The following is a 25012-nucleotide window of genomic DNA, read 5'->3' on the forward strand; positions in this document are numbered from 1 at the left end:
TGCATCATGTTTTTAGGCCTAACAAATCTTTAGTATATTGCATATGGAGACGATTTACTTTTGATTAGCCGCAATAAATCTAGCCTAATTAAGTCGACCCAGCTTATTTCTAAGTCTTTTGAGGAAATCGGTCTCAAACTTTATACTGAAAAATGTGAATATTTAGTTTTTAATGCTAAACGTCAAAGTAGTGATCTTGTTTTTGGTTCTGTTTCAGTTAAGCTTGTTTCTTCGATTCGGTGGCTTGGTATTAGTATTTGTTCATTTTTATCGGCTTTCCGGTCTTGTGGGCTTAATGATATTAAAAGTAAACTTAAAATTGACTTTATTCTTCATATTGCGATCACTCTATATTGTTTCTGTCCGGTTTGTGACCGTTTTTTAATAATCAATATTTACGAAATAATAAGAGTTCTGTATTTTAGTTATTACAAATATCTATTGTATCTGCCGCGTTCTTATAGCAATCGGAAGATTATTAGAAAGTTTTTTGCCACTGATATTATTTTGTTGATAAAAAAACTTTATGCTAGATTAGGTGCTGATGCTTGTCAACGCTTGGGTCCTTACCACCCTTTAATTAGACTGTATTGATTGTATTGTCTGTGTTATTTTGTTTTTCTTTCCTTTAGTGTTTTTACTCCGCTGACATTGTTAAAACAACCGGGTAATAAATAAATTATTATTATTATTATAAAGAAATATTTGCACTCACAGAAACATAAATTAGATCTATAACCGCTCTAATTAAATAATCAACAAACATAATCAAACTAATTCTGATTAAGCAAACATAAATTGTTCTAATTAAATTCCTAATTTACAACGCTTTAAGTGTGTCGCCCTGACAATCCTTTTGCAGTATTTCTCAGACCAATCTTAAAATATATACTAAAATAAAAGAGGAATTCTATATATTCTTTCGCTACAACATAAAAAAGTAGAAATTTTCTCGTGACCTAACGAATAAGGGATATCCATCTATCTAACATGGATACCATTGAGGTAAATATTGTAAAGAAACTGACATGGCTTTCAGCTGTGCTGGCCCCAGGCCGTTATGTTCAAGAATAAGTTGTTAGTAGTAGAATTAATACTAACAAGTATTAAACGTGTAAAGTAACTAATAATTAATAGTCAACGCAGAATCAATAGCAACCATGAATAGAATAGTTTTACTGAAGTGTTTGGCTTTTCACGCTGAACATGTGAAGTCTTTCGAATGCTATTTTCTCTTTTGGGCTATAGATCAGGTTCGATCTTATTTTATCTATGAAAAAAGAAAAGAAAAGAAAAATGAAAACCATGCATGCAGTCCCACTAAAAAAAAAGACAAAAGAAAAAAGAGCATTAAGACCCTTAGGACTCACGAATAAGCATTAGCACCCACCACGTAACGTGAGTGGAATTGGTTTATTAAGGTAGTGGATTGTAATCGCTATATTTAAGTTCTGACAGAAGACGATAAATAATGTCAAGCGAGAACGACCGAGCAATGTTGCTATGTGACTTTTGTTTGGAATATTGGATTGAAAGCAAATTCTCCTTAAGTCTTCCTAGGAAATTTATGGAGAAAAAGAGACTCCTTAAAATACCTTGCTAAAAAGTATAATTTTGCAGTTTTACTAGTGTGCTAACAGTGAACTTTCGTTTATTTAAACATAATTTTATTGACTGGCAAAGCGAATTCATTACGTCTGATCCGAAACAAAAGTGTACCTAATACCAGTCCACCAAGACATTTTTCAGTCAACTAGGACATAAATAATTTTTTTATTTGGCGATGTGAAATCCGAATCGTGTTCAATAAGCTTATTGCAATTGATTCTTACTATCTTTGCCTTTCAACAAGCAACTGCAGTTTTTGAATTGTGGTCAAAAGCGTTTAGTGAAAGCAATTACAATTAATTGCTCGCTTCTTGTTTGTTAGAGCTCCGAAGGCTGCGATTTGCCGTTATTAAGGTAATAACTTCTTAGAATATTGATCTATTAATATAAGCTACCAATGTTTTGGTTAAATATTTTGATTTACTTTTGTGTGTGGGTGTATGTGTGTGCGTGTTTGTGTGTATGTCCTGTGTATGTGTATGTGTGTGTGTGTGTTTTTGTGTGTAAGAAATTAATTTTGATGTTAAAACCCAGGTCGACAGAGTGCAGTACTCGCGCTGATTTCATAAGCTATTGCAATGATCTCTACCAGACGCGGGACGAGCCACTGAGGTGATATGTAACTGTAGTTAGAAGCTTAAGATTCTCCTTGTCTAGATTTTCTTTTCTTATTTCTTCTCTTTGTTCTCTTAATTCCTTATAAGATCGTCCAATTGGTTTTTGTTTTATTTTGTTTTATCGCTTTTGTCATATATTATTGCAATTGATTTTTGTAATTTTTGGAGTTCAATAGACAACTGCTAACACTAAGCCACTTACTAAATTATTGCAGTTGACTATTTGCTTATTGAGCTTCTGAGCTCAATAAGGTGTAATTCTATCCTTTTGAAGATAGAAAATTCTTGGAATTTGTATCTATTACTATCAGCTAGTAATATTTTTGGTTAGTTTTAAAGGTTCTATGGGTTTAAAAGGTTTTTTTTTATTTTAATCTGCGAGAAATTTATTTTGATGCTCAAGCCGTGTTTAATAGAGTATAATAACTACGCTGATGCTATCAGTTAATGTAATCAATTGCAATAAACTCTGTTGAACGCTGGACCAGCTATTATGGTGAAATTTGACTCCAGGTAGATTTTTCCTAAAGATTTTTATTGTCTAGACTTCTTTCTCTTGTAACCCTATTATTTACAGGTATGTTCAGTTCTTGATAGTTTAGAACGCGAGTATCGCCGTGAAGAGGACTGGTGTGGTGCCACTAATCAGCCGACTGAAATAACTGAAAAGCCTTTATCACCCATTAGTGACAAAGTAAATGGATCTCAAGACAAAATAACCATGATATCTCAGCTGATAGCTCGGCATCAAGAACAAAAAGAAAGCTTTCTTCGTGCTTGTACTCTTGCACGTCGTACTGCAGAAACTTATCTAAAATATTCAAATCGGAGCCTCACATTTTATAGCTACCAGAGTGAAGGACAATTAAGAGGACCAGAAAACCGTGTAAAAGGTAGCCTGCTAGATTTATTGTATTTCGTTTTCTGTTTAAACTTTCACTGCCTGTTTAGCCGTCTTTACAAACAGTGCAATAGGGGATTGAGAACCACAAGTTTTGACGTATGTATTAAATTTTTAGTCATGCATAATGTGTTAGTTTTATGCATTCTAACACCATCCCTGAAAATAATTCTTTGAAAAAAAAAATTGACCAAAAAATACTGCTGTATTCACTGGTCATGGAGTTTGGAAAGGACTTTTTCATTACTATATTTATTAATATTGTTTAAACTTCTTGAAATGACTGATTGATGTCATATTAACGGGACAAGAATTACCAGTACTCTTCTTTTGAGCAAAACAAAACTTATGCAGTTTAGCTTAAAAATAAATAACCTTACTACATAATGGCCTACTCTCCAGGCCAGGTTTACTATTAGGCCAATTAGTCATTGGTATTGGGTTGAACCAGTATTAGGCCAATTAGTCACTGTCTTGGAGAACCAGTGGGATTTTTCGCAACTGTACAAAGTTAGTATTCCGTTTAAGCTTAAGTATTATATCTGGGGCGCAACCACAGTTTTAAACAAGATAACTTATTTATCTTATTATCGTATTTATTTGTTTCATTTTTTATACTTATTTATGTTATTATCAAGTTATTTATCTTTGCAAAGGTCTGAAGCTTAAGCAGATTGTTGATTTCCCTACTACAAAAGGTGGAACCAGTTTGGATGTTTTTTGCACCAACCTTAAAACCTTTTCCAATGCTCCGACTACCGTTCCCCTCTTGGTGGTAGCTATCATTTCATACTACAATTGAAACCACTGCTAGTTTTTAAAACAAATTACTCAGTCACTAAATTTTCCTACCGGCCAATAACAATTCAAGGTCTTTTTTATTTTGGATCTTGGATTATGTCTGAGAGTTGGGATGATGTTGTGTCGTGTGTAAATCTTAATTCAAAGTTGTGTTTTTTTTTCTAACAAAATTAATGACAAATTAACAAAAATGTTTCCCAGAGGAAGGTGTTTTCGTCAGATAAACCCTACATTAATGAAAAAATAAAAGAATTAATCCATTTGAAACTAAAACTTTTTCGCCTTGGACAGAAAGAAGATGCCTTGACCCTCTGTAACCAAATATAGAAAGAAATACGTCGGGTTGCTTGTCGTTATTGTAAGAATAAATTAAATTGCTTAAAACAGAGCAAACCTAAGCCATGGTTTAAGAAAGTGAAAGAAATGGAGGGTTCGCTTGTGCAAGAACCTCGATTTTCTTCTGGATGAACCACCTGAACAGACAGCCAATGAGCTTAATAAAGACCTAGCTAGCATTTGCAAACGCCCCCCCCCCCTCTTTCTCTCGGAAAACCATCTAATCTCCGAAACTCCAAAAGACAAAATCCTGGAAATTTCAGCAAATCAAATAACAGAAAAAATACAGAAACTGAAAGAACTAGTGTTTGTCCCATCGATATGATCTAATAAAAATATTCTCTGATAACTATTAACTCCCCTTGTTAGTATTTTTAAAGATATTTGTAATTCCGGATGTTACTCGTCGTGCTGGAAGCTGGGCTATATTACCCCAATCCAAAAGAAGGGGGGCGTGAATGATTTTACTGGAGTACGACCGATCACCTTAACCCCAGTTTTCTCATAAATATACGAATTTTTTAGCTAATTGGTTAAAGGCAGAGATTCTTGCCTTGCTAGAAATCACGTTTTAAACTTTTTTTTCAGCTATTCTTGAAAAATTACGATCTCAGGAAAACCGTGTGCTTGAATATTGGGCAAACCGTAAACGTCGTTTGGATCATTGCCAGCAATTTGTATTATTTGAACGTTCAGCTCGTCAAACTCTCGATTGGTTGAGGACAGCCGGCGAAGCGCACTTGTCAAGATCCGGTGTTTCCGGTTTTGCAGTCGTTAACACCAAAGAAGAAACAGAAGGAATGCTCAGAGATCATATGAATTTCAGAATATCTGCAAAGGTATTATTTTCCTTCTTTCCAACTTTCTCTTGCCTGAAAACAACTTGTGGTTCCCAAAACGTAAGAGTGCATCTTACACCTTTTTACGGTGAGTTTTTACTGACAATGCTGATTTAATGGAAATAAATCCTCTAAGTACATTTATTGACGTATGCTTACTCCATAAGAAAGAGGGAAGACATGTAGGTAGAAGTAGAGGGCGGGGGAATTGGAAAAAGGAAAATCCGTCAGTGGCCAGCCAAATTCGCAGTAGCTCCTATAAGGATAAAGCAACAATAACGAGCTTGACAGAATTGACAATATTGGCTTCTCAGTGAGATAAATTACGCAAAATGTATTTTAATTAAATGTTATGTATAAAGAGTTGGTTGGGTTAGGTGTTAAATGTAATGTGGTCTGAGCGGCCTGTTTTCCATTTTTCTCTGTGGTATTTTCCATAATTTTGCTACTAAAATATTATATGGTATTTCGGTATATTTCATTATGATTAACCTAACGTTACTTCTTTGGTATGGTCGCTATAACACGTAACTACCAAAATAAAATTATATTCTTCCAGTAAATGAATTGACTTTTAGAGGTTTTGCCAGTTCTGGGTGCTAGAATATGTTCGAAATATAATGTTAAGAAGACTAGGTCGCTAAGGCTAGGAATAAATGAAGATAAAAAGGTTACGTTGAGTAACGAAAAGATTGATCAGGCGGACAGCTTCACTTAGTTTGTTAGTAGTATTAGTATAGACGGTGGGAGCAGTGAATACGTTAAAAGTAAGCTCAAGTTGTTTTTACACAGTTGACAAAAGTTCGGAAGAATAGTAAGATAAGTATGCATACCAAGATTAGAATATTGGAAGCTACAGTGATGATATTTGTCAAGGAAGGTTGTGAAGTATGGGTATTCCGAAAAGCGGATGAAAATTTGCTAAATGTTTTCAAGAGAAATTCCCTGAAAGCGTGCTTTCCAAAAGCCTGTTATTACTAATGATTAGTTTTGCTTTATATTACCTCTAGTTTCGGGAAAGGTAATGAAAAAGTACATCGGTTATGGCTTTTCGTAGTCTGCAAACGAATTTTATAGGACAGCGAATAAATAAGCGTGCTTTCCAAAAGCCTGTTATTACTAATCATTAGTTTTGCTTTCTATTCCTCTAGTTTGGGGCACGGCAATGAAAAAGCACATCAGTTATGGCTTGTGGTACTCTGCAAACAAATTTTGTAGGACAACAAACAAATAAGCGTGCTTTCCAAAACCCTATTATTACTAATGATAAAATAAATTATTTGGTCCTTTTATATTTTATTTTTGTATGGCGCATTTAATTAAAAAGCAAGAAAAACAAATTTCTGCAGTATTTTTTTTGATATCCCTTTTGTTCATCAGTAATCATGCTGAGTTTGCATGATGTAGTAAATCCAATGAGCGTAAACAGAAAAAAACCTCAAAACGAGCTCCGCTGCGAAAATGCGTCAAACATTATAACCAAAGAAGCTTGTTCATCAAGTAAAGTACAAAATTACTTCACTTTCAAAATATTAATACTTCACTTTTAATATACTTCACTTTCAATGTGAGAAAGTAAATCGAAAGAACTTCTTGAGAACTATGGGACACAAAGAAGCGTCAAGGCAGGCATTGGAAATTCGCCAATTCACTATGGATATTCCAGAAAGTGTTCGACTGAGGTAACTGAGAGAGTCATATTAAATCTGGTAGCGTTTAGGATTTTCTCTACAATAGACGGATCGACATCTTGCTGTCAGTGGTACCAGTTCATGATAATTTGGATTGGGGGGGGGGTGGTAAGTATTTTTTATGACGTTCTTCAATGACAAAATAAAGGTATTTTTTGGAATTTTAGGTGGGGATCGTTTTTTCACCGTACTGTAATTTGAGATACGCAGAAAAAGTATCTTTCAGCATATGGTCTCCTCTACCCAATGGTGCCTTGATGCGTTCTGTAACATTTTTGTAGTTTTCAGCACTTCTTTGTTACTTTTCTTTAAATATGTGAAATCAAGTGTCTGTGTTTCACTCCGGTGGGCTTTCAACTTGAAATAAAAATCGAGAATTCACGCATAAATTGTGAAATTTTGGGATATAAACTTGGAAACGTGAGTGCTATTATAAACTAAAAATACTGAGAAAAAATCAATGACAAAGAAAACTTAGAAAAAATGACTTTTAATGACGGTTTATGAAGGAAGTAGGCTAAGTCAGGGATTCACCACGTAAGGATCATTGGTGAGGGTTGTAAGCCCAATCACTACCCAAAAGTGAATTTGCCTCTCAAAGGTAAATTAAAAAAAAAACAATATTTGGAAAATATGAGAGTTTACTGTAAAAATCATCACAGTTATGAACTTGGGAGAGGGATTAGAGGGGGGAGAGCAAAAATCCCTATATTTATACATGCTTTCTTTAGCTCATGGCCTTCTGTGGCTTCTCCCTTAATTGCCTTCTGTTTACTTTTTGTGTTGTTTTGCCAAGTACCTCTCCCTTCCTCCTAAAAGATATCCCTCTTCTATGACTACTCCTAAAAATGTTAATTCCTAATGAAAATTGTTGTTACAGGAAACGAGGGAAAAGGTAAAGCTGTTAATCCAGCTAGCCGACAGTTTAGTAGAAAAGGGTCATGCTCATGCTGGTCTCATCCAGAATTGGGTTAGTGCTGTGGATGCTCGGTTCAAGGATTTCAGCTACAGAATGGACAAATACAAGTAAGTTCTTTCCCTCTCTCTCTCTCTCTCTCTCTTTCTCTCTCTCTCTCTCCCCTCTTTCTCTCTCTCCCCCCCTCTCTCTCTCTCTCTCTCTCTCTCTCTCTCTCTCTCTCTTTTTCTCTCTCTCTCTCTCCCCGCCCTCTCTCTCTCATGATGCCCTGACACCACAAGTCCTCTTTCTGGTCTGTGCAGGTTTTCTGTTTATCCAATTGGAAATTCTTAATTTCTAGCAGAATCAAATTAATCTGGTAAATATAAGGTATATGATGTATTTGTACTAATGCTTGTGGTATATCCCTAAGAGTATGCTTAACATAGCAGATGCGCCATTTTGTAAACCTGAATTCATTTAAGCTCTTTTTATTTAATTGAAAAGTAGTATTAGTTGTAGCAGTAGTAGTCACAATCGGAGTAGTAGTAGTAATAATAGTATTAGTCGCTATTGGTCGCAGTTATAGTTGCGAGATTGTCGTAGATATAATTATTTGTAGTCGCAAGTGATGACAGTCTTGGGCGGCCTTTTTTGTACAACCTGGACGCTTTTAAACTCTTTTGATTTAGTTCAATAGCAATTGTAGTAGTTTAAGCAATTGCTGTAGCAGTAGAAGTTGTAAATGCTGTCGCAGTCACAATGAGAGTCACAGTTGTAAGGAGTTGTAGTCAGTCGTAGACTTAGTTGCAGCGCCAGCAGTCATAGTCTTCGTCACGGTCGAAAAGAGTCTTAGTCTCTAAAAAAATACAATTTTGGAATTGTGGGGTGGGTTTTTTTTGTCATCCCTTGAGGTACAGCTAATAAGCCTTTTGGCTATTTTGAATGCACTGACTAGCTCAAAATTTTGACCGGTATTGACGGGGGGATTAAAAAGGGCGAGGAGGGTGGCTGGTTGCCCTTCAGTCGCTTTTCAACATCCCCATTCAACACAGCTCGTTCGTTCTATCGTCACGCATTGTTTAAAAATCTACAGAAATTTTGATGGATGGTCCTCAGCTTTATGCCAAAAATTGAATTATCCAAAATTACCTTTTCTATATTAAGGAATGGTTACTCCCTTCAAGGAACTTCGTACATGAAGTACCTGAACATTAAGCGTGTCGTACCTAAGCGTGTCAAATTTTGTTTACGATGTTTCTTTAAATAATATAAAGAGTAATGAACTTTTTCTAATTACTCTTTTATTTTTCATTTGTTTAGACAGCAGCTTGAAAATCGCCTCGGAATTGCTGACTCTTTTGAGGATATTGACGAAGTAGCATCTACTGGTAGTGGAAGCACTTCATCTGACCCTTCAATAGAAAGCAAACTGAATGAGGTAGTGGCCGCCACTGCCACACTGACTGTTACTGGCACCGAGATTGTTCCAAAAGACTCCAAAGAATTGACAGAAGAAAGAAGAAAATCTGCCAGGAGGAAAGAGTAAGCACTGTTCTGTTTTCTTTTCTTTTTTAGAATTAAATAAAAAAAAACAACAAGTTTTTTTTAAACTGAAAGTACGAAGCGATATTAAAACTTAAAACAATCAGAAATTATTCCCTATATAAAAGGGAGTGTCCCCTCCTCAAACGCCCCTCTCTTTACGCTAAAGTTTGACTCTTTCTCACAACTCTACTCTATAAAACAATAAAAAAAACTTTAACGTAAAGAGCGGGGCGTTGAGGAGAGGACAGTCCCTCTCATAAACGGAATAATTTCTGTTCGTTTTAAGTTTTAATATCGCTCCTTACTTTCATTCAAAAAGATTGTTTTTTTTATTTTAACTTCTGAACGTTTTTTGAATTAATGCAGGTTTTGAATTTGGCTCACAGAACATGAATAATTAAAATGAAATTTGCATATTAATTTTGCTTTCTTTTTTAACCAATAAAAACTTTATAATAACCTAGATTTGATTTTTGTTTAAGGATAACTCCTGAATCACAAAGGCTGTTTAATTAGAATAATAACCTTTTTAAAATTAAAAAAGGGAAATTTAGCGTAAAAGCGAGCTATTCAGGAAAGACAATCCATCTCGTATACGTAATATTTTCTGTTCATTTTAAGTTTTAATGTTGCTTCTTACTTTCAGTTGAAAAAGCTTGTTTTTTATTTAATTTTTGATTGTTTTTTAAATAATATCGCGAAATCCAGCTCCCCCTCCATGGAAAATTCCCTTACCCTACGAGAAATTTCTCCATGGAAAGATTCTCCCTCAAGCAATATTTGCGGAATTAATTTACGTTTGTTTTCTTTTCTTTTCCCTTCTTCTTCTTTTCTTTTCTTACCTTATATTTCTTTTCTTGATGATTGAATGAATACTGTCACCCGTTCCGGGAAGTGCTCTCTTAGGGTGTAGTTAGTTTACAGTGTTTGATTTGTTTTTGTTAATAAACGAATGAACTGAACTGAACGAAAAGACGGGCGAGCCGGTTATGCGACCCGAGCTTGCCAGGGGCTTACTTTAGCAACTTGATGTGAAGTAAATCAAGCTTATTTGTCACATCAGATACGCTATGATTATGAATAAGTTTTCGGTTCCGAGTACGTGAAAGCAAATAAAGAAGGAACCACCTAAGATACCGAAAGTGATCCGAGCGCAAACGCCTAACATCCTGGCATTTTAGCAGACTGTAAACACCAACAGAAAAAGCACAACATGATCGCAAAAAGTCAAATATAACTTACATAATGTTTTCTGTTGAAATTTTCCCCTATCTGCTACAATTTTAGATTATTCAACCTGAATCTTTTTCTAGAATCATCTACAAGCTTATAACGTATATTCATAATACTGGTGCCTACGGAAATACCAAGCCATTTCGAAGGACAAACAATAGAGGAATCAGAACATATATAATCGATTAATCGATAAATTCTTTTTTTTTTCATTTTCTGCCGTAAAACCTAAGATTCTGGGCACTAAAGGCTTTAAAGACCAGAATATCCAACCCCCCTCCCTTGTCTGTTTCCAGCTGTCTATAGGTTGGGTGACAAGTATTCGATTTTCCTTGTAAAAAAAATACTAGCCATCTGAAACGTCGACAATTATCGACGCCCTTTGCGCCATCAGTGCCTCTGGAGGATTCTTTGATCCTACCCGAAAGCTGCCGCATAAAATAAGCAGGCCACTCCACAAGGAGCCGAAACCCATTATATAGTCACAGTGCTTCTAAAGAGCAAAGAGAGGACTAGGCTAGATACAGTTATTAGTAGTGTTGATCTATTCTGGGCCTGATTCAAAAACGTGAGCAAAGACATAAAGGAAAATACGTATTTAAGGCAAAATAACCAAAATGTCGAAGATTGAAACTAAAACTTTGTGTGAATCTCATAATTTTGATCATTGAAAACCTTGGATCATACTCCACATAAGGAAATGATTTTTCTGAGTCTCTAAAATAAGTCTTTACAAACTTCAAAAGACGTCCCCTTAATTGATTTCAATTAAAGAGCTCAAAGAGATGTTTTATTTTTCTCAACTCTTCTTCAAGTATTGCCATCTTCTTTTTCAATAATTCCAACTTTACTCCAAGTTCTACATCCTGGCTTCTTTTTCTTTTCTGTAGGCTCTGGCCATCTCCATATTTCTTTCTTTGGGACTTTTCACAGATACTTGGGGAAAACGTAAAAGTTTCTTTTCAGTATTTCATTTAATTGGAGATACCTTATGTCGTCCTTTGAGTGTTCGCTAGGACTTGGAGGTAATTTGTAGATCTCTTGGTAGCTTCTTCCTCGTCTTAATATTCATGGCCCTTTGCTCTATATTCTGGTTTGCATCTCGGTAAGCTTCTATGGAAAAGTTGATGTCAGGGCATTGGTACAGAGACCAAAAACGAGGTTTCTTTGGTATTCCGACGTGGATTAATGCTGCAATTGTCATTCCAGGAGTTTTCCATTTTTGCTCTTCATTCATTTTTTCCGGATTTTATAGTTTAGCATTATTGCTAAATTATTGCTCTTGTGCTGACACTGACAAGGTTGTTGATGTTAGCCTGCGTTTGGGATGGACAAGAAAAAATTCCAACCGTGGTTGAATCTTGTGAGTTTTTCAAAAAGAATTGGAATTCATGCTCTGGTAACTATTGATGGGATTGCTTGAGAATTTGAATATAAGATATTGCTGTATCTTTCATTCCCTATGTAGTCTAGTTTCTAACAGAGTATTTGAACACCAAGATTGCCTGTATGCTTGTCTTATCGATATGTGTCTCATCTCTCTTTTTTGCTTAATCAAACGTTCCAGTTTTACCGGAAGAATTGCGGATGAAAGAGGTATCATACTACCAAACCAACATGGATTTCGGAAAGGACACTCGACAGATCAATCCTACTACCCATCTTAATTGTAAAGTGGAAGAATTTCTAGTTTGCACCTCAGCTTTATTTTTTCACATGTCGAAAGCTTTTGACACAGTAAACCATAATATTTTGGGAGATTTATAGAAATTTAATTTTCATCGTGGTTTCACCGTGAATGGGTTTTTTGATTGAATCATATCTATCGAATAGGTTACAGGTGGTTATGGTTGGAGCAAAAGCATCACGAGAACACCTAATCATTTGCGGAACTCTATAGGGCTCAATTTTAAGGGGTTGTTGGGGATAACCTAGGAAAACACTTCTCTCTGTCTTATTTATACTGTGGATATAAGAAATTGGATGAAGGTTTGTTTGACAATATCAATCGCCCTTGACACTGTTTTACTATTCCGAGCTTTATCGGTTTAAACCCGTTTTGAATCATGGCAAACATGCTGAATGATCTGATGAATCATACTAGGAGTAATCGTTTACTGCTTAATTAAACAAGAGCTAAGAGCTCATATGGCACTTGTGACGAGGCGAGAAGAGCTAAGAGGCAAGCGATCATATGGTATGACCTCTAACAAAATTCTATGAATCAATAGATTGATTTAAAAAGGAAAATAAGAGGCTTAATGCCGGTCAGGATTTAAAATAACAGCTCTGAGTCACGATGTCCTTCTAAATATCAAAATTCATTAAGATTCGATCACCCACTCGTATGTTATAAATACCTAATTTTTTCTAATTTTTCCTCTTCCTTTAGCTCCCCAGATGGTCGAATCTGGGAAAACGACTTTATCAAGTCAAATTGTACAGCTCCCTGACACGCCTACCAATTTTCATCATCCTAGCACGTCCAGAAGCACCAAACTTGCCAAATCACTGAACCCCTCCCCCCAACTCCCCCAAAGAGAGCGAATCCAGTACAGTTCCGTCAATCACGTATCAAGGACATTTGTTTATTCTATCCACCAAGCTTCATCCCGATTCCTCCACTCCAAGTGTTTTTCCAAGATTTCCCCCTCCAACTCCCCCCAATGTCAAAAGATCTGTTCGGGATTTGAAATAAGAGCTCTGAGACATAGATTCCTTCTAAAAATCAAATTCCATTAAGATCCGATCATCTATTCATAAGATAAAATTAACCCAATTTTCACGTTTTCCAAGAATTCCGGTTTCCCCCTCCAACTCCCCCCAATGTCACAGGATCTGGTCGGAATTTAAAATTAGAACTTTAAAGCACAAGATCCTTCTAAATATCAAATTTCATTAAGATCTGGTCACCCTTTCGTAAGTTACAAATACCTAAATTTTCAAAATTACCCCCCCTCCCAATTCCACCAAAGACAGCAGATCCGGTCCGGTTATATCAGTCACGTATCTTAGACAGTTTTTTATTCTTCGCATCCAGTTTCATCCTGATCTCACCGCTTTAAGTATTTTCTAAGATTTCCGGTCCCCCCAACTGCCCCCCCCCAATTACGCTTGATCCGGTTGAGATTTAAAATAAGAGATCTGAGTTACGAGGATCTTCTAAATATGAAGTTTCATGAAGATCCGATCACTCCTTCGTAAGTTAAAAATACGTAATTTTTTCTTATTTTTCAGAATCACCCCCCCCCCAATAGAGCGGATCTGTTCCAATTATTTAAATCATGTATGTAAGACTTCTGCTTATTTTTCCCAACAAGTTTCATCCCGATCCCTCCAATCTAAGCGTTTTCCATGATTTTAGGTTCCCCCACCCCAAACTTCCCCCAATGTCACCAGATCCGGTCCGGATTTAAAATAAGAGCTTTGAGACACGATATCCTTCTAAATATCAAATTTCATTGAGATCCGATCACCCGTTCGTAAGTTAAAAATACCTCATTTTTTCTAATTTTTCAGAATTATCCCCCCCCTAGCTACCCCAAAGAGAGTGGATCCGTTCCGATTATGTCAATCATGTATCTGGGACTTGTGCTTATTTTTCCCATCAAGTTTCATCCCGATACCTCCACTCTAAGTGTTTTCCAAGATTTTAGGTTTCCCCCTCCAACTCCCCCCAATGTCATCAGATCCGGTCGGGATTTTTAAAATAAGAGCTCTGAGACACAATATCATTCCAAACATCAAATTTCATTAAGATCCCATCACCCGCTCACAAGTTAAAAATACTTCATTTTTTCTTTTTTTTCCGAATTGACCGGCCCCCAACTCCCCCCCCCCCAGATGGTCAAATCGGGAAAACGACCATTTCTAATTTAATCTGGTCCGGTCCCTGATACGCTTGCCAAATTTCATCGTCCTAGCTTACCTGGAATTGCCTAAAGTAGCAAAACCGGGACCGACAGACAGACCGACAGAATTTGCGATTGCTATATGTCACTGGTTAATACCAAGTGCCATAAAAAACAATTTACATGATTTTCTCTGCTATGAAAAAGGTAAATATTGAACTAAGTTTAACAGTTGAAGGAATTTTGATAAGTAGGGTTTCAAAATTTATATACTTAGGTGTAATCATTGACGAATTATTGTCAAGGAAAGAACATACAAATTTAATATCTATAAAAATTGCAAGAGTACCTGGTATTCTGTATATATTGAAAAATTTCCTTCCTCAAAAAGTATTACGATCCCTTAATTTTAATCTTGTTTGTTCTTATATTCAGTATAGCCTAGTTTTTAAGTTTGGGCTAATTATCTCAACTATAATTTAAAGAGAATTTAAACCATACAAAATTGAGCTATAAAGTCAACTTATTTAATAGAGTTAATGCTATTGAAGCTTTTCTTATATCCCAGTAAAACAGTAAAACAAATTTGCCAGCTCCAAACTGCTGTATTCATGTATAAATACATAAATGGTCTAGCACCCCCAGGACTAGCACAACTTGCCCTCTTTTATTTATCGACGTATTATAATGCTTATCCAAAATCATTAGTGCAGTTGTATTGTTTAATATAAGCTAAGCTTTATTTTCAAAGTATAAAATTGTTTAAAAAAAGATTTTATTGGTGTTTTTTTTTTTTGTTAGGCCTAAAAAATTGAAATTAAAACTTGTTTCAATTTTTAAGGTTCATTATGGCGGAGCTTCTTCAAACTGAGCAGACATATGTGAAAGATCTCGATTGTTGTGTGCAATACTACCTTGTTGAATCTCGAAACAATCCACCATTGAATATTCAAGGGAAAGATGGTGTTATATTCTCAAATATTGAAGAAGTCTTAGAATTTCACCGGGAAATATTCCTCAAAGAACTGGAAAAATATGAATCCATGCCAGAAGATGTTGGCCATTGTTTTGTTACTTGGGTAAGTACATACATGGACACTCTTGTTTGAAAAGGAGCTCTTGTTTTTATCCCTTCTCATTTAAGTCCAAACTCGGAAGAATAAACTAGCTTGATTAAATATCTACGACAGGTCCAGTCCCAAGAACATCAAGAACTGATAAGAGAGGAAACTGAAGTTCCTACCGGTAAGGGAATGAATCGCTCCATCTGCTGTAACCCAGCCGAATTTCAACATTAATTTTAAAAGATTAAATAAATACAGTAGTTTTATTTATTTTAGTAGTTGTTTTTTTACTTTTGCTTCGAATTGGACAAAAAGAAAACATACTTGTGCATAAAAGTACAAAGAATTTTTTTTTGGATTTGTTTTTGCTCTTTTGCTCACTGTTAAGGGCCTTGGTCCTTCTTACCAGATAAATGTCGTTTTCTTTTTGTCTCTTTAGCTAAGTTGAATTATTCCCACTTTGGGATTCCCTGTGTCAACCCTGCCCCCTTTTCTTTTTTCAATTTCATTATCTTTGGTTTTCATTTTTAGTGTAATATTTTTCCTCCCAGATGGACTAATTAGCTTGTACATTTATTGCGCAGAGAGATGACTCATTCCCAACAAAAATAATATTTTTGGAGGTGGGGTTTGGGTAAGATTTGCCGGGGACTGAAAAGGAGAATAAGTTTGAATAAGAAGATTTTACATGGCACCCTGCTTGGGATGGAATTGGCCGGACCGTGTGCGTCGTATCTCGGGTGATTTGTTTAACCTTTTTCCTGAGACGAGAAGTTCTAGTTCAGTTCGCTCTGTGAATCTGATTTGAAAAGAAAAAAGATACTCTTTCTACTTCTGACTTCTTTTTATTAACCTATAATGGAGTTTGGTTATCTGATTGAGAAGAATTTGATTACAAGGAGTGTCCTGTGTTATTTGAAATATCTTTCCTGGGGTAAACAAGAGTTTTTCAGGCGATTTTTGAGCTTGATGACGGGGGTGCAACGATCCAATTACCGTAGCACATAAATACCATGGGAAGTACACTTGTCGTATACCTATTGGTTATCGGAAAATCAGCAAGAGTAGAGCACGTAGAATCTATGGCGCGTTTGTGTTGTTTGTGGCAACACAGTGTCAGGGGGCTTATATTAGTGGCGTCAGGACGGACCCTGGAAGTCCATTAGTTGTACAAATATTGATGCAACAAAAGTCCACGAAAGACGGTGGACCACTCAACTACGATACTATATCCTAACGGAGACCAGTGGTGGCATTATCTCACATACGCTGACACCGCCAGAAGCTTAACACTCACCCGAATACTTTTATTCAAGATGAATTTACGAGTTCTAGTGCCTTTTTAAAAGCTCAAAAGGATTAGAAGGCATTTACGCTCGTTCCAATACCTTTTGTTGCCCCCGGAAACTATCGTTGTGAAAAATGGTGTCATGTCGAAACTTCAAGGTAGACAACTTAATGAGAAAGGTTTATAGATAAGAAATTATTCATGAAGGTAGCGTGACCTTCATTATGAATGAATCAAGTATTACGAGAAATGGATCAAGTTCATAAAAAGTTTGTAATCATTATTCATTACGTCATTAAAATGCGAAACAAACCGTATTTAGTATATCTTTGAACATGAAACTAAAAAGAACAGGAAATCATTATTAAAAAAATATGCTTTCTGAAGAAAGTAAAAAGTGATGTTCAAACTTGAATCAAAAATAAATAACCTAATTAACGAGAAGTGCTCGATTTATTTATGCTGCGTTTAAATATATATAGTCCCTGTGCTTTAATGTATCAAACATGTCTATGTCGTTAAACTTAAGGACGAAAATCATCTCAGTCTTTTGAATAAAATTCATTTTAGTTTCTGTTCATTTAAGGCTGCTTTTTTTTTGTTCATATAATTTCTGTTCGACACAAATGTGCCTATTTGTACAAATTTATTTCTAAATTAGTTTTTAATATCGTTATTTTACTTCTCCCTGAAAAGCTTTGTTTTATGAATTTTTTTTTATTTCTTTCTGCTTGTTTTTACTTTATGTTTTTTTTTGTTTTATGTTTTTACTAAGCATAGTTTCACTGTGTATTAATTTTAGGTATATTCCAAAAGTTTTTTTTTTTGCGTAAGAATTGAAATGTTTGATAAGTCTCTTCCTTATCTGATTTGTCTACCGACTTCCTAATATCGCTCAGAATTCTTGGTTCAAAAGGAACTTTATTCCTTTGTCACGGCGACGGTTTATCAAATATTTCCTCAAATAATCTCCTCAAATATTTGAAACAAAACTTGCTCTCTCTCGACATGGTTCATACAAGAATACTCAGTAGAAATCCTCTTTCTTCATTTTTCGCTTAAGATGCAGTGACCAGTGGATCAGGCTGTAATGAAATAAAGAAAGTGCTTTCGAGGTTTAATCCCATGCTGACTAAACATGCACTTCGGCCACAAAGGTCGGAGATAAGAATGATGACTGAAGCCATAACAGGATTAGAAATTTTGGAAAGCACCTTGCCTTTATTGGGAGGGCTGATTCTCTATTTTGCCAAAAATGTAACATGGCTGTGGAAATAAGGTGACCTCTGGTAGAAGAATATCCAACAGGGATTAAACATCGACCGGAAATTTTTCATGAGTGAAATCTTAAGCTGGAGGACATAGCAGGGGAAGGAAGAGTCAGACACCTTGGAAAGTATATGATGAGGGGGGGGGGGTCAAATACATCTTTGGTTTCTCCAACCAATAATTAGTGCGTTGTTGTTTTTTCGGAGTGGGGAGAGGAGGCAATGGGCCTGTTAGGCCTGAGCCATGACCCAGAGTGCAGAGTCTGCCCGCGATTAAATTAGATTAAACTAAAATGGGGGTCAAAAATTGATGTAACCAAATGTTTCTCCTATATTTCGTGCCTTCGCTGAGATCTCCTTAGCCCAGTTTATGTGCAATCAGAGACGAAAATAATGTTCGGCCCATTTTCTGACTTTATAAGTCAATGAAGTTAACTTTATATATTTATCCCAAATAAGTCTTCCTTTTTTGTGGCACTTGGTATTAACCAAGTGACATATAGCAATCGCAAATTCTGTCGGTCCCGGTTTTGCTACTTTAGGCACTTCCAGGTAAGCTAGGACGATAAAATTTGGCAGGCGTATAAGGGACTGAACCAGATTAAACTAGAAATAGTCGTTTTCCCGATTTGACCATCTGGGGGGAGTGGGGGCCCGTTAATTCGAAAAAAATAGAAAAATAGAAGTATTTTTAACTTACGAACCGTTGATCAGATCTTAATGAAATTTGATGTTTGGAAGGATATCGTGTCTCAGAGCTGTTGTTTTAAATCCCGACCGGATCTGGTGACATTGGGGGGGGGAGTTGGGAGGGGGAAACCTAAAATCTTGGAAAACACTTAGAGTGGAGGGATTGGGGGATATCGTGTCTCAGAGCTCTTATTGTAAATCCCGACCGGATTTGGTGACATTCTAAATGGTGACATCTAAAATGATGGAAAACGCTTAGATTGGAGGGATCCTGATGAAACTTGATGGGAAAAATAAGCAGAAGTCTTAGATACGTGATTTACATAATTGAAACGGATCCGCTCTATTGGGGGGGGGGGGGTTAATTCTGAAAAATTAGAAAAAATGACGTATTTTTAACTTACGAAGGAGTGATCGGATCTTCATGAAACTTCATATTTAGAAGGACCTCGTAACTCGGATCTCTTATTTTAAATCTCAACCGGATCCAGTGTAATTGGGGGGGGGGCAGTTGGGGGGAACCGGAAATCTTAGAAAATACTTAAAGCGGTGAGACCAGGATGAAACTGGATGGGAAGAATAAAAACCTGTCTAAGATCCGTGACTGACATAACCGGACCGGATCTGCTCTCTTTGGGGTAGTTGGGGGGGGGGGGTTAATTCTGAAAACTAAAAAAATGAGGTATTTTTAACTTATGAACGGGTGATCGGATCTCAATTAAATTTGATATTTAGAAGGATATCGTGTCTCAGAGCCCTTATTTTAAATCTCGACCAGATCTGGTGACATTGGGGGGGGGGGGGAGTTGGGAGGGGGAAACCTAAAATTTGGAAAACACTTAGAGTGGAGGGACCAAGATGAAACTTGGTGGGAAAAATAAGCAAAAGTCCTAGATAAATGATTGACATAACCGGAACAGATCCACTCTCTTTGGGGTAGTTGGGGGGGGGGGTTATTTCTGAAAAATTAGAAAAAATGAGGTATTCTTAACTTACGAACGGGTGATCGGATCTCAATGAAATTTGATATTTAGAAGGATATCGTGTCTCAGAGCTCTTATTGTAAATCCCGACTGGATTTGGTGACATTGGGGGGAGTTTGGGGTGGGGGGACCTAAAATCATGAAAAACGCTTAGATTGGAGGGATCGGGATGAAACGTGGTTGGAAAAATAAGCAGAAGTCTTAGATACGTGATTTGCATAATTGGAACGGGTTCGCTCTACTGGGGGGGGGGTGGTTAATTCTGAAAAATTAGAAAAAAATGACGTTTTTTTAACTTACGAAGGAGTGATCGGATCTTCATGAAACTTCATATTTAGAAGGACCTCGTAACTCAGATCTCTTATTTTAAATCTCAACCGGATCCAGCGTAATTGGGGGGCAGTTGGGGGAACCGGAAATCTTAGAAAATACTTAAAGCGGTGAGATCAGGATGAAACTGGATGGGAAGAATAAAAACCTGTCTAAGATACGTGACTGACATAACAGGACCGGATCTGCTCTCTTCGGTGGAGTTGGAGGGGGGAGGGTAATTTTGAAAATTGAGGTATTTGTAACTTACGAAAGGGTAACCAGATCTTAATGAAATTTGATATTTAGAAGGTTCTTGTGCTTTAAAGCTTAAATTTCAAATTCTGACCAGATCATGTGACATTGGGGGGAGTTGGAGGGGGAAACCGGAATTCTTGAAAAACGTGAAAATTGGTTTTTTTTTATCTTACGAATAGGTTATTGGATCTTAATGAAATTTGATATCTAGAAGGAATTCATGTCTCAGAGCTCTTATTTCAAGTCCCGACCAGATCTTTGAAATTGGGGGGAGTTGGAGGGGGAAATCTTGGAAAACTGTTGGAGTGGAGGAATCGGGATGAAGCTTGGTGGATAGAATAAGCAAATGTCCTTGATACGTGATTGACGGAACCGTACTGAATTCGCTCTCTTTGGGGGAGTTGGGGGGAGGGGTTCAGTGATTTGGCTAGTTTTGTTCTTCTGGACGTGTTAGGACGATGAAAATTGGTAGGCGTGTCAGGGAGCTGCCCAAATTGACTTGATAAAGTCGTTTTGCCAGATTCGACCATCTGGGGGGCTAAAGGGAGAGGAAAAAATTAGAAAGAAATCGGTATTTATAACATACAAGTGGGTGATCGGATCTTAATGAATTTTGATATTTAGAAGGACATCGTGACTCAGAGCTCTTATTTTTAAATCCTGACCAGCATTAAACCTCTTATTTTCCTTTTAAATCAATCTATTGATTCATAGAATTTTGTTAGAGCTCATACCATATGATCTCTTGGCTCTTAGCTCTTCTTGCCTCGTCACAAGTGCCATATGAGCTCTTAGCTCTTGTTCCTTTTATGATTGAGTCAGCTTGTTTCAAGAGCTTATTGGCTTAATTTTTGGGGAATTTTTAATAATACTTTTTTTTTGCGTTGAGAGCTCGATGGCTCAGTTTTCTCATTTCAGTATGAGAAAAAAAATAGGTTGACCTCAAATTTTATGCGGGCTTCTGTCCCCAACCCAACTAATTTTTTAAATGGAGGTTAGCCTCCCTTGCTACAGGGACTTACCAAATGTTAGTTTGTGCGCTGTCTAGCATCCCTTCACTACTCCCCCCTCCTGAAAAAAAATGTTTTTTTTCTTGGTACTGGAGACGATCTTCGACAGTCTGAATCTGACCGGAGTTGAAAAAATTGTTTTAGCCCCATGATTAGACCCATTTTCAGGTTTGCCAATATCTAATTTTTTTTATTTCGCCGTGAGCTTCCCTTGGCCCAAAGAATTAACGACAAGAGTTTCAGGTCGATTGTAAAAAACCAGTTGCCTATTTTTCGTGGCATGTGCCCTCTCCCCCCTTCCCCTGCTTGAAGGATTATATGTATTAGGGTGTCATTAGGCCAGACGCAGGTATTATTTCTCAGAACCATCAGGCAAACAGGTTTGGTCTTTTCCTGGGCCTCTTTACTTCTATTGGTAGGAGTGGGTCGGTAGTAGTATTAACATCAATATTCTTAAACAATAAGGAATTATAAATTAAATTAAATACAAAATCATTATCCCCGCTTTTTTTTTCAAGTCAATTATGAACATGCTTTGGATGGCTACTAGTTTTTCTGTTTTTCCTTTTATTTTATGTTTTACTTGTTTGTGGAAACCTTCTTTAGTTTTACTAACTTTTGAAATTTTCCGAACTTAGAAAAAGAAATAATAACACAAAACTTCTTATTGCATGAACGATAACGTGTGTTTTATTTTTGAACATTTAAATATGGCCCAAATTTATTGATGTTTTTTTTTTTTAAACAGTGTTTGTTGTTGAATTCTATTTGATGGCCTCACCCTCATCACCTAAGGCCTCCGAAAAAAAAATGACACTATAGAAATAAAGTTTAATTCATCATAAATTCAAACAGACCAATTATAGACAACAAATCATTTGTGCAAATTATGTTCCAGGCTCAGAAATTTGATATGTATGTGCAATATTGTCGAGATATGCAGGAATCCAATCAGTTAGTTGCCATAGGCAACTCATTTTTCGAGGAAGTCCAGCGGCGATATCGTATTGAACATCCAATTGCTGCGTACCTCATTAAGCCAGTTCAGAGGATCACTAAATATCAGCTCCTTCTTAAAGAATTGCAATCCTGCTGTGAACAAGCTGATCAGGGCGAACTTAAGGTATGAACCAATCAAGTGTTTTATAGTGTTCCGATTATAAAATTTTGAACAAAGGGAGACTAATTAACCTAGTGAAGCAAAATAAAAGCACAAAAATAGGTGGTTTAGAGTTTCTGTTCAGAAAAAAAAAGTTAGAGACATGCTTGGACTTATTTGAAAATTCTGTGCGGATCAACCCCCTTTTCTGGAGGGGGGGGGGTGGTTGGATTCTGAAAAAGGGCACAGTTTGTATGACGTTTCTTATTTTATCTCAGTGAAAATCTAAGTTTCATCTTATTTGTCGTGCTTTTTTTCCTTTTTGTCAGTATTTCTAATATTGTCTACTTGGTCTGTCCCCCGTTTTGCTAGTTTTTCAATTGGGGTTTCCAATGGAACATTAAAACCTCTTTTCTGGAAGTGATGGCTGTTTAGTATAAAATCTCCTAGGTGATCGGTTCTAAGAGTAAGTTATTGTTTAATTAAATAAAAAAAAACTAATTTTTTTAGCTGAAAGCAAGGAGCGACATTAAAACTTAAAACGAACAGAAATTACTCCGTATATGAAATGGGTTGTCCCCTCCGCAATCCCTCGCTCTTTACGCTAAAGCTTTTAATTGTTTTAAAAAGTAGAATTGTGGCAAAGAGTCAAACTTTAGCGTAAAGAGTGAGGGATTGCGGAGGGGACAACTCATTTCAAATACGGAGTAATTTCTGTTCGTTTTAAGTTTTAATGTCGCTCCTTGCTTTCAGCTAAAAAAATTAGTTTTTTTTTATTTAATTTCTGAACGTTTTTGAATTAATGCATGTTTGGTTTTGGCTCTCCGAACATAAATTATTAAAATGAAATTTGTATATTAATTCTTTTTTGGCTAAATGGCTTTCTCTTAGTTTTGATCAGACGATTTTGAGAAATAAGGGGTGGAGAAGGAGGCCTAGTTGCCCTCCAATTTTTCGGTTACTTAAAAAGGTAGCTAGAACTTTTAATTTTTAACGAATGTTTTTATTAGTAAGAAATATACGTAACTTAAGAATTAACTTACGTAACAAACTTTCATAACCTTATATTTTTATTATGTATACGAGGGGGTTTGTACCCTCGTTAACACCTCTCTCTTTACACTAAATCGTAGGTTTTGTCCCAATTCTTTAAGAATGACCCCTGAATCAGAAAGGCCGTAGAATAAATAGTTGAAATTACTAAAAATACTTTAGCATAAAGAGCGAGGTATTTATCCCCTCCTAAATACCTCGCTCTTTGGGCTAAAGTATTTTTAGAATCCCTCATATGCGTAATAATCTCTGTTCGTTTTAAGTTTCAGTGCTACTTCTTCCTTTCATTTGAAAAAACGTTCTCATGTTTATTTTTCATTGTTTTCTTATAGTAATGTTAGAGAATCCTGCGCCCTTGTCATTGAATTTTTCTTCCCCCATGACAGATTCCTCCAAGGAAAGATCCTCCAACATAGCCCCCTCTCCTCAGCCCCACCCCCAAACAAAATAAAATCCCCCTGAAAACGTCTGTACACTTCCCAATAACCATTACTTTATGTAAACACTGGTCAAAGTTTGTAACTTGCAGCCCCTCCCCCAGGGATTGTGGGGGAGTAAGTCATCCCCAAAGACATAGTTATTATGGTTTTTGACTATGCTGAACAAAATGGATATCTCAAAATTTTGATCCGTTGACTTTGGGAAAAAAATGAGCGTGGGAGGGGGCCTAGATGCCAGCCGATTTTTTGGTCACTTAAAAAGGGCACTAGAACTTTTCATTTCCGTTAGAATGAGCCCTCTTGCGACATTCTAGGACCACTTGGTCAATACGATGACCCCTGGGGAAAAGAAAAAAAACAAAAAACAAACAAATAAACACGCACCCGTGATTTGTCTTTCGGCAAAAAATACAAAATTCCACATTTTTGTGGATAAGAGCTTGAAACTTCTACAGTAGGGTTCTCTGATACGCTGAATCTGATGGTGTCGTTTTCGTTAAGATCCAACGACTTTTAGGGTGTGTTTCCCCCTATTTTCCTAAATAAGGCAAATTTTCTCAGGCTCGTAACTTTTGATAGGTAAGACTAAACTAAACTGAAACTTATATATTTAAAATCAGCATTAAAATGTGATTCTTTTGATGTAGCTATTGATATCAAAATTCAATTTTTTAGAGGTTTGGTTACTATTGAGCCGGGTCGCTCCTTACTACAGTTCGTTACCACGAACTGTTTGATTGAAATATTTCTGTCTAAATTACCGCCATAAGAAATCTATGTCTTTGACCTTGTTTAATTCTATTTATATATATATATATATATATATATATATATATATATATATATATATATATATATATATATATATATATATATATATATATATATATATATATATATATATATATATATATATATATATATATATATATATATATATATATATATATATATATATATATATATATATATATATATATATATATATATATATATATATATATATATATATATATATATATATATATATATATATATATATATATATATATATATATATATATATATATATATATATATATATATATATATATATATATATATATATATATATATATATATATATATATATATATATATATATATATATATATATATATATATATATATATATATATATATATATATATATATATATATATATATATATATATATATATATAGATTAAC

General features: G+C 35.7%; 1 protein-coding gene across 3 annotated transcripts in view; it reads left to right on the forward strand.

Annotated features, from left to right (window-relative positions):
* Window positions 1–25012, forward strand: part of LOC136032165 (triple functional domain protein-like) — a 393821-nt gene that overhangs the window by 110896 nt on the left and 257913 nt on the right. For all 3 annotated transcript variants that reach the window (XM_065712353.1, XM_065712354.1, XM_065712355.1), the window contains exons 19-24: window positions 2803–3118; window positions 4852–5102; window positions 7674–7819; window positions 9012–9233; window positions 15162–15399; window positions 22089–22313. In XM_065712353.1, the coding sequence (XP_065568425.1) occupies window positions 2803–3118; window positions 4852–5102; window positions 7674–7819; window positions 9012–9233; window positions 15162–15399; window positions 22089–22313 (1398 nt within the window). The remainder of the gene's footprint in view (window positions 1–2802; window positions 3119–4851; window positions 5103–7673; window positions 7820–9011; window positions 9234–15161; window positions 15400–22088; window positions 22314–25012) is intronic.

Source organism: Artemia franciscana, chromosome 10 (genome assembly GCF_032884065.1).
Source record: "Artemia franciscana chromosome 10, ASM3288406v1, whole genome shotgun sequence".
Lineage (NCBI taxonomy): Eukaryota > Metazoa > Arthropoda > Branchiopoda > Anostraca > Artemiidae > Artemia > Artemia franciscana.